General features: G+C 30.7%; 1 protein-coding gene across 1 annotated transcript; it reads left to right on the top strand.

The window, feature by feature from the left end:
* Positions 1-244: 244 nt before the first annotated feature.
* On the top strand, positions 245-7,720 carry LOC111616109. The gene is made up of 3 exons (XM_023357534.1): positions 245-588; positions 665-847; positions 6,257-7,720. The coding sequence occupies exons 2-3, from the start codon at positions 782-784 to the stop codon at positions 6,740-6,742; spliced, it is 552 nt and encodes a 183-aa protein (XP_023213302.1). The 5' UTR covers positions 245-588; positions 665-781; the 3' UTR covers positions 6,743-7,720.
* The last annotated feature ends 1,821 nt before the right edge of the window (positions 7,721-9,541 follow it).

Genomic DNA, 9,541 nt, shown 5'->3' with positions numbered 1-9,541 from the left:
TATCTTAAAAAATTAATAAAAGTATAATAATCGGTCAATACATCACAGAAAAATATTCAAATCTTCTGCATTCAAGTCCAAGCTGATCATCAGAAAGACAACTAACTTGGATTTGAGAATTGATCTAGATATATTACAGTGATCCTTGTCATCTGGTTAACCCATTGTGGACATGACCCAACCTATAATGGGCATAAAAAAATATCTTAAGTATCACAAGACAGGAAAGTAATTCTATATATATCTGTTTCATTTGATGAATACCAAAATTACAATACTGATAAGATATAGTGATGATATTGCTTATAAAGATACTAATATATATAATTTTGCTAAGATAATCAGGTTTTTTGGCATGTCGGAGCTTTTTTCTGATGATTTACTGAATAGTTGCAATATATTGAGAAATATAAACAATGTTATACTTTCTTGCAGAATATCAAAGGACATAAGTATCATAATCGCGAAGACTTTTATAATGATGTGGAATTATTATGGAAGAACAGTTTAACATTTAATGGAGCTGAAAGTCAGTTTACCAGAAAAGCAAAAGAAATAGTAGAAGCATGCAGAGCTGCTCTTGACGAGGTACAAATATTTGGCGACCCTTTTATTTGAATATAACATTATTTATATTTATTTATTTGTTTTATTTTTTCTGCAGCAAGACGAACAACTGACGCAACTGGAGCATGCCATTGCAGCCGTACAGGAAGCGGCTCTCGATGCGGCCGAAACGGATTCGGTCGTCACTGGAAATTCTGCACCTCACGAAGACAGCATGATGATGGAAGATAATACTAAAGATGAAGAGATGCAAGACAAGATATCTCATAGTTTTAATCAGGTAAGCTTTTTTTGATAACATAATTTGTTAATGCAGATAGTCCTCAATTAATGTTAGATACATTTCTTGAAAGGAGAAATGTATTAAGTGAATGTTTTGTATAATGTTTAGTAAACTCAGATTCAGATACACACTATTGCAATTCTTCATTTGCTTGTTGTTTTCCCAGAAAGACATTTTACAGTTTTCCCATCTTTCTCACTACTACATCTTTCTTGAAGGTCCAGATATAAACTCTTGACTTAGCTGACTTCTACTTCTACTACAGTGAAACATATATTAATGGACATCTTTCTATAATGAACAGTTTTTGCTCTATGGTATAAATAAAGCATAAAACTTCATTATAGTTAACTTTTCTAAAGTGGATATTGTTTATTATGGACACAGAGACACACAGATTGTATGATTGATGTCTTGACCTTCCTTAATGGATGTAGAAGATAACCATTGAGTTAACATCCTTGTTTGCAGTATCTGTGATTGCAGTCAAATCAGTTTCAGAAACTCAATAATCTGAGTTCTTAAAATTGATTTGATTGCATGGCTTATTATTATTGTAATATGGTTTATGACATATTACAGATTCTACATTGGCTAACTTACAATTGTATTAATTAGCTTAATATATCTGTTTATTTCAGTTTATAAAAGGTATGTGCATCTTACAACCATAATTAGCAGAAACAATGTTTTTCAATGCACTAATGCATTGAAAAACATTGTTTTAACATCAATGAGGTTGGTTGAAAACAGTTCTATGGACATACATTTAGTCTCATAATGTGTTACTTAGAATCTACTTGGCTGATGGTGTCTAATATGAGGGAACTATTGCAGGAGAGTGGACAGCACACAACCCTAATTATACAAAGTCAAAATGATTCTATTAGAGTTATGTGCCATGTTCCTATGAAAACATCCCATATTAGATGACATGAGCTGCCACTATTTATGGAAAATTGAAATATTTCTAAATAGCCAATTGGTGATAAATATAGTTTCATTTAGTGGTTGAGTGTATCATAAACAAGATGATGGACCCTTTGTGTAGGCTACTTGCCCTACTCTGGATTAGTTATTAAATGGTTTCTGAATACTTATAGAAATATCTATGATTGATGTATTGCTGTGGAATTATTGTGGAAGAACAGTTTAACTTTTAACAGATTAGAAAGTCAGTTTATCAGAAAAGCATCTAGAGTCATTCTCAATACCTGTGCTGAATTTAAAAGCTTTAAATGAATGATTTTAAAAATTTTGAAAGCAGCTCGATAAGCTATTGGGAGAATTGACTAGAGTCAATTGCAATGCAGTAGCAAGTAGAAGCTAAACTTACTTTTGTTATTACTGTTTATTCTTCAGAAAATATTTAAAACACAGATGAAACAGGATTGTTCTTTCACACTCTTTCAAACAAAACTTTACTAATGGAACATGTTTCATCCTTGAAGGTCACAGAGTAGCAAAAGAATAACTAACAATTCTGATATGTGCGAATATGAGTGACGAATGCAAATACTCCCTGGTGGTTGGAAAGGCTGTCAAACAAAGATATTTTAAGAATATAGACAACATAATTTGAAATAGAATGGAAATCAAACAAAAAGATTGGAATGTGTAAACAGGAAAGTGCTTTTGCTTCTTGAGAATGTCGAGATCATATTTTACCACCAAAATGTTGCTTTAATTTTTAAATCTCTCTCATCAAAGTGTGATTCATATTACAGACAAAGGTTATAAAGCACATTTTAAGCAATGCTCCCCACAATAGTGGAGCATTGCTTAAAATGTTAAACATCATCAGTCAACACTGATTCTAAGTGACACAAGACGACAAGTTATGAGACTAAATGAATATCCACAGTAGCGGAGCATTACTTGAAATGCTGACAAAGAAACTTGGATTTTATGAGTTCAAGTACTTGAACAGGACTATGCCGTGTTATGATACAGAGAAGCAGTCACATCAGGCAGCACCATAAGAGGGCGACATTTCAAAGACTTGCATCATACTGAAAAAATCTACCACATGGCTCTGTGCTTGAAGATAGGTTTTGCCATCAATTCAGAGTTGTTTCTTGAAAGCTGGATTTCCTTCCAATAATGAGAATGCTTACAATTTTGTGGCATTAATTATATTTGATATGGAGACAACACAGAGTTTCACGAATGCAGCGGATTTTATTATTATACCATCTAATGCTTGCTGAGAGATTTTATTTGACTGATTGTTTTCATCCTATTTTATAGACCATTTTCAGGTATGAAATCCAGAGTATAAACCATTACAAAATGTTCTATTTCTCAACAAGCATTAGGTAGCATAGTACTGTGATTGTCTTTCTTTGCTAGTGCAATTTACTATGTATCTCAACTTAATGTAAAAACAATTCCTTGGTCACTTTTTGAGAATCAAGAAAGTGAGAATAAATAAAAATAGAAACTTTTTTAAATATAGTCTGCACTAAGTGAAGTTTAGATTGATCATACATCTAAATGACTAATAACATTTGACCCTGACAATTTACACCTTGGTTACATTATGCTGAAATTATGTAGAAACAGTTCTTTGACACACAATATTGATTTAATGGAAGGTGTTATATATATATATATATATATTATCCACTATTTTATCACTGACTTGTAATTCATTAATCTAACTTACTAAAAACTACAACTTACAAGTTAGTTGCATAAAACTTACTGTTATGGCATTACTTGCACTGAATTTGTTCATAGAAGTAGAATGGCATCTATCAGGTCCCCTTTTGTAGATAGATGAAGATCAGATTTAATGAACCAAAGTCCAGAAAACAAATATTTGTTGCTAATTTTTGTTGCTGGTACTATGATGACTTTTTGAACAATCATCTGAATACGTGGTTATAGTTTATTTAAGATAGACGTCCAATCAAGTTTTTTCAGCCTTCATTAAGATATTACAAAATTTAGAATGAAATATTGCAATCTGACTCACAGGTTATTTTGGCTATTATCTAAAGTTTGCATCTGTTTGATGGCATTTGGCCTTTCCTTTCAAATCCAGATGCTTGTCGTTATCTCTAGATTCAGAAGTGGAAAATGAATGTTGAATTTGAACATTATGTCAGCTCTCCAAGTCTTTTCATACAGATGGCTACTACAAAAATAGCTGTTAGCAGGACATCCTTATCTACAAGAATTCTTTCTCTAGACTCCACTGATATACTTATACTGTTTTCCTGTTTGACTTAATTTGAATTTAGGATTACTCCATTCTTTAAAGAATGCTCTCGGAGCAAAGATTGAAGTTGGGCTACTTCCTCCCATTGATGGTCTGTTGTTACATTACAGCTATCCATATCTTCCAGGACAGGATTCAACTACAAGAATCACAAAATCATGAGATATGTGCTATTCATCTAGTGACCTGGTCACTAGATGAATAGCACATATCTCATGATTTGTGGTCAATTATGGCACTCGGTCATGGGTACTAGAGTATCAAGTTCTGTATTCTTGGCCTAAAAGCAAAACCTGCTTTAAATGTAGTGTCGTCACATGTGGCCAATTGCAAAATGTTGACTGCACAATGCATATGCTTTTGATACTTGAGAGACAACCACTCAACCTCTTTCAAACATCTCATCTAAATGATCTGTATCACTATTTTCCTTTTCTTCATTCACCTGGTGTTCCAGCTCATCCCTCTCTTTCTTTACATTTGATTTGTTTACAACTTTTGTCATAGTTGAGACACTATCAGTTACAATGGCTATCTGATAAGCTTCTTACAATAATTTTATGTTCATCACTCATAAACTGAATGTTTGCAGTAAAATAGTTCATTCTTTGACAAGAACAGGCACCCATTTTTAAGAAGAAATATTTACCTTTCAGAATTCTGTTTGGCTTCATTAACCATCATGGTTTTAATGACATGTCTTTCAAACGAAATCCCTACCTTTCTAGCTATTTTTCCATTCATGTCTAGGAATGTTTTAGAGGAGAAAACTTAGAAATATCACTTTTTACAGCCAAAGTTAATGATGGATTGCCTGAATTTTTCAAAAGTCACAAATACGGTAACTTTTTGAGGTTCAAAATATTTCATGACTGATTCCTGAGCCTTAGACTTTTCTTTATTCTTCTGTTTGTCCAACTCTAAGGAATTGGAGTCAGCAAAACAATTTGACACCACCAACACAAGACTTCCAGTCCCATTTGTAACCACAAAAACATGTGGCCAATATATAAATCTACATGATTTTGAAATTTGGAGCTTTCTGTCAAGCGGTAATTGCCTTAAAAACCAAGGAAAACATACACTTGCTAAAGCGCAATTCGCCACAATCTGGCAAACAAGAAACAAAACATTAATAAACTATGCCACAGATTGGTAGATATTAAACACATTACACTTAATAAAACTGTTTTCTGTATTTTTAAATGAATAAAATGAACATTTTTCTTTAATTTAAAAGTTGGAAGGTCCTGTAAATCGAGATCATTTAATATTAATAAACGCCAATGAACAGAAAGCCAAACTGAATTTGGCTTTCTGTTCATTGCGGAAATACATTATTGATTAATGATAGTTCTCAAAAATAGATAAGTTATTCAGTTTATTTTTTTTACATTTGTCTCAGAACCTCATAAATTAATTCATATATAAGTTTAACTGTAAAATCAATATCCATCAATAAAATCTAAAGATCGGCTCTTTTATAGAATTCTTTTTAGCATAAGATTTTACAGTTTCTTTCATAAATGCAGCATTAAAGAATATCATTTGACGTCGTTGACCCTTCCAAAAAATATGGGAAATATAGCTTAAATGAATTTGATTGTACAAATAATCAAGTTAAAAATTGCATTCAAATTTGTAATTACATAATCTAGGTGCAGTTTATCTGCATGTTTAATATTGATTAAGCATTCGTTCTGTTTTAATTAAATTTAACACATTTTAAAATTCATTTACAGCAGATTAGTATAACTCATTATCTGATAAAAATAGTCGTTTCTGATGAATGATTATCGCATTGCTCATTAACATGCAAAACAATAAAGAGGATTCAATCACTTTTGCTGATTCTGAGATGCTCTCGTTGCATAGTTCTCTGGAATTGTTTGTTTAAAATATCAGTTTGAGAACTGCATTAATAAGTCACGTGACACATTTTGACTTTGTCTTCTTTTTTTGATTAATTCTTTAATATTTAAGGGATTTAATTCAGAAATTTTTTGTCGGTTATATTTGTGGTTGTTAGAAGCAAAACCTCACAACAGTGAAAGTAACTAGATGCGGTTGTCAAGGCACTATAAAATTACAATTACAAGTTTTAAAATTACAACTAATACTTAAATATAAACACAATTAAAAAGCTATAATAATTTTATTAAATTTTAAATATTTTTCAGGGTAAAGATGATCAAGAATTTATGGAAGGAGATTATGAAGAAGAATCTATGTCTTATTATCACCAAAGACATACCGGCGAAGGTGACGACGGCAGCGTTCTTGCCAAAGATCTACAAATAACTCCTGAGAATTCAGATAACGAAGGCAGCGATTTGGGCATCAGCGAGAGTGATGAAGAAGGAAGAGAAATGTCCGACTTGGTGGAACAAGAAAACAGTCTGATTGTGGTGGAAGATGGTAACATCGCGTATCAGGAGGAATCTGTCAATGTAGATAATGAAGTCATCGACGAAAATTACGATCCTTCTGATTTTCTCCTGAGAGGGCAGTATGAATTTCAGCAGAATAAAGAAGAGATGCAGATCGAGAATACTGAGAACGTTATAACGAACGACCTGGCCGTCTCGGACTCTGAGGAAGAGATGGCTGTCAGACAGGATTCTTCAGATAGAAATGAAGACGAAGAAGTAGATCTTTGGTTTTAATTATTTAGTTTCGTGTGACCTTTGTCTTAATGTCTAGGTATCTTATCAGTTAAAACCAAAGTCTTGGTACATTGAGAATTATAAACATGACTTCAACACTTCAAAAACACATGAAACCTGGATTTTAACATCTAATGTATTCAAAAACATACAACAGAATACTACCAAATTACCATCAAAACCCATCCATATAAGATTTTAATGTATATAATCTCATTTTATTTATCAAAAATTCTACTGCGATACAAAAAACATGAGCATAATTTTTAAAATTAGGACGGAGAGTCGCGCTTTATGCTCTTCTTCATTTGATATGTTTAGTTTACATAAGTCCTCTCAATGCCGTTTTTATACATTATAATCTTGATAAATTGTCATGGATATAATGTATAAAAACTGCAAGATTGCTTGAGGAACCAGTGGCAAAAACATGTTAATGTTATCGCATACGAATATGTACATAACTATAACTTTTTTGGTAATATTTTATTTGAGAGTTGTCTAGTATAGAAGATTAGACAAAATGATTTCAACATTATATCCATGACAAAAACTGTTATCAAAATCCTTACCGTAATTTGGTTGGACTTCACTTGGCAGTTGAATTTGCACGCCACATTCTCTAATCTGTCGACCAATCTATCCATGAAATCTAATTATTTCTACAAATTTCTCCAATCTCAGTCTTTATAACTAGCCCCAAAAACTGCATGACAAAGTTGTCTCCTGTGAAAATCATTTTGACTGATCTTGTATATGTTTTTGGGAATTGGATACGTACGTGAACTTCATTTTTTATGGTTTTAAGATTTTAAAAAAACAAACTATTAAGAAATCATAAGAAACATTTTAAATTGTTATGATTTCCTGTACGTCAGTCTGAGCTTTGTACATTTGCAGAAATCAACTGTGATGTTTTTTAGTACCAATTATTGTTTTAACAATAAAATTGTTCCATATACATGTATCTAGAGTACATTATTTAACATTTACATCCACTTTTAGGAAGTAGAAATTCAGAAAAATATCCAAAACAGTTTACTTTCATATAAATAAACTCTTAAAAACACCATTACATGTGAACTATATATACATTATTTAACGCTTATATCTGTTTTTTGTATGTGGATATCTAAAAAATATAGAAAAGAAGACGACGATATAGTACTCGTCGAAAGTACTTTTGATACAAGAAAAATCGTATTAACGCTGAACTCAGTGCTTTTTATCAAGAAGGCTAAAAAATAACTTCATACAAGAGTAAAATATTCTAAAAACATCACTATGCTCTCCATACATAGTTTATTATTATTACATTAAGAAAAATTTATGCATTTGTAGAGCACTACATCACAATTTTATCTATTTTTTAGAACAGAAATCTAAAAATTTCAACTTTTTTATTAAATTTTATATAAATATATTTCTAAGAATATTATAGTAAAGTGCAAGCAATCAGCGTAATGATCTTTTTAGAATATTTTACATAAGAGTAAGGGAAAAGTTGAATTTTTTAGATTACTACATCTAAAATATTGATATAAATGTGGAGACAATGCACTAGAGGTATATTAAATTAATAGAATAATGTATCTCTGATGTGTTATTAATATATCAGTTTTTTAGATAAAGATTGTTGTTTTTCTACTTTTATGAAGGCTACTGAAACCTAAACTTATGTATAAAATAATAATAATAAAAATACTGTGTCAAGTCATACAAAGTTAACACCAGTGCAATTTTTAGGTATGAAAATCTAAAAATAATCCAAAAGCTAATTAACAAAACATCATTAAATTAATAAATTGCAAGTGTTGATGGTATCTTTAGCACATTATCCTATATTTAAATCAATTTTTTTAGATTAGAGCTCCAAAAATACATCAAAATTTCTCCACTTTACACAAATCATCATTACACTAACTTCACACAGTTTATTCTATTTATTTTAATGTATTTACATTAAAATAAATAGAATAAACTGTGTGAAGTTAGTGTAATGATGATTTTAGAACAGTATTCCTGTATAAAAGTGGAGAAATTTGAGTGTTTTTGGATTTCTACATCAAAAAACTTTACAGAAATGTACAGTAATATGCTAAAGACACATTAATTAATATAAAAATAGAATATAAACCTCATGGTTAGTGTAATGATGTGAATAGAAGAGTTTAGCAAGTATCTCTGGTATATAAACCTACACTTATATCTAAAAGTCAAGTTTCTTTTTGGATTTCTAAAAAAAAAATAGCCATTAAAATGGGTTTATTTTATTATTTTACACTAATCTAATGTAAAAATCCAAAAAAAAACCTCAAAATTTCTTTAATTTTATATAGAAATAAATCGTTCTAAAAACATCATTAGACTGTCCAGTTGCAGTTTATTTATTATAGAAGCCAGTTAAGACACAAGTATTTAAAATTATTGCAATAAAAATCTTTATTGAAAGCTATAGAGAAACACAACACTTGGGAGTAAATTAAGTGAGGATAGTGTTTCTAAAAGTAGCAATAAAGTGTAAATCCCAGGAGGATCGTAACGACGACAACCACTATCCTTACTAAAGATCACGTTTCTTAGAAAGTGTTGTGTTAGCAACTGTTACATCCACCCTTTAATGTAAAAGAATGTTTTTTTGGATCGAATACATCAAAAAAATTGAGGTTTAACAAAAAAAATACAATACAAATTCACTCCCTAATGGATAAAAATATAAATCTCACATTGGGTTTAGCATATATCAATTTTTTAGATTTAAAAATCCAAATTTTTTTCTGAGTTTCTATAAAGTAAACC

The sequence above is a fragment of the Centruroides sculpturatus genome, unplaced genomic scaffold, assembly GCF_000671375.1.
Source record: "Centruroides sculpturatus isolate CEXI.00-Female unplaced genomic scaffold, Cexi_2.0 scaffold2949, whole genome shotgun sequence".
NCBI lineage: Eukaryota > Metazoa > Arthropoda > Arachnida > Scorpiones > Buthidae > Centruroides > Centruroides sculpturatus.
Note: the sequence above shows the minus strand (reverse complement) of the source record. Positions and strands in the feature narration are given on the sequence as shown.

What these genes read in the sequence shown, in the direction of transcription:
- LOC111616109 (XM_023357534.1), top strand. Translation starts at nt 782, where the DNA reads ATGATGATGGAAGATAATACTAAAGATGAAGAGATGCAAGACAAGATA. An exon ending in TATCTCATAGTTTTAATCAG is followed by an intron (nt 848 to 6,256) that starts GTAAGCTTTTTT and finishes AATATTTTTCAG; the next exon opens with GGTAAAGATGATCAAGAATT.